Raw genomic sequence first — 1,232 nt, 5'->3', positions numbered from 1 at the left:
TGTGAGTGAGAGAGAGAGAGAGTGTGTATTTGTGCTTTTGTGACCGTTTCTCGTTTTCTCTCTGTCTCTGTCTCCTACCCTCTCTGTTTGTGTGCTTGCGTGCGTGTAGTGGTGGCTTCACGCATGCCTGTTTAAAGAATACACTGGGAAGGGATGCGCTAGCTGAAATTAGCGAGTAGCTCCAAGAATCTCTAGTGAAGATAACTTAGTTCCACTTCTTTTTTTAAATTGGCAGGTACCTTGAAAGTAAGGACATTTCTTTGTAACACTTTAAAAAAAGTTCATATACAGTACTACTGTTGAAAAACTGATTGATCGTGATGTCGTTGAGTAGGAAGATTGCATTTTCAATCAAGCGTTTTGCAAGTGAAGAATTCAAAAGAAAAAAGGTGTGTTACAAACAGGAAATCAGGATAGTATCAATTTCAACAGCTTGTAGTCTTCATTTCTGTTTAACTGGAGGTTTATTGCTATTGTTAATCGAACAGGAAGTTAGATATAAGTAATCAACCAACAGTTGAACCGACAAGCAGTTGTGAGCCCAAAAGCTCTTAAAATTGATATCCCTACAGAATTCCAGTGTGTGATTACGCCCGCTCTTTTTTTTAAACTGAGCCCTTAAACGAACAAATCAAACAAACAAAAACAAAACAGATAAAAAAAAACACAAATAACAACACCAAACAGAAAACAAAAGCAAACAAACAAACAAATGACAACAACCACAACAACAATTACAATAACAAAAACAACAAAAGCAATAACAATAAGCAAAACAAGCCAAAAATCAAACAGAACGAAATACAGAATACTGTTATTTTATGTTTCAATTTCTCAAATACAATATTTTCCAGGGTTTTACGGTAGCAGCAACACAGACGGTCTGGTCATTGATGGTGTGTTGCAGTCGATTCAGGACATTATGCAGATCGCTGTCAAGTTCATGTTTGAAAAGGATGAGGGGAAGAAGGTAAGACCATATTTTAGAATTTGACTTGGGAAAAGAGTTTTGAAGTTCAAGATGATGTCGAATTAATAACGTAAGTTTTTTTGGTTATAGGGGCTGGAATTTAGTGTTGTTTTGCAGCTAAGGAGGACGAAGAGGGGGCAGAGGACGAGGCGATGTTGAAGAAGAAGAAGAAGAAGAAGAAAATGAACAAGAAGAAGAAGAAAATGAACGAGAAGAAGAAGGAGGAAGAGACGGAATATGAGGAGGAGGAGGAGGAGGAGTA

The 1,232-nt window shown here is 37.3% G+C and overlaps 1 protein-coding gene across 1 annotated transcript in view; it reads left to right on the top strand.

Annotated features, from left to right (window-relative positions):
- Positions 1-1,232, top strand: part of LOC101850904 (glutathione S-transferase 1) — a gene marked incomplete in the record, with an annotated part of 7,894 nt that overhangs the window by 5,219 nt on the left and 1,443 nt on the right. Inside the window, 1 exon segment of the mRNA XM_005106623.3 lies at positions 855-970. Within this exon segment, the coding sequence (XP_005106680.2) occupies positions 855-970 (116 nt within the window).

The sequence above is a fragment of the Aplysia californica genome, unplaced genomic scaffold (assembly GCF_000002075.1).
Source record: "Aplysia californica isolate F4 #8 unplaced genomic scaffold, AplCal3.0 scaffold00546, whole genome shotgun sequence".
In the NCBI taxonomy this organism is placed as follows: domain Eukaryota; kingdom Metazoa; phylum Mollusca; class Gastropoda; order Aplysiida; family Aplysiidae; genus Aplysia; species Aplysia californica.
The sequence above is the reverse complement of the archived record's forward strand: the minus strand, read 5'-3'. Positions and strand labels throughout refer to the sequence as shown.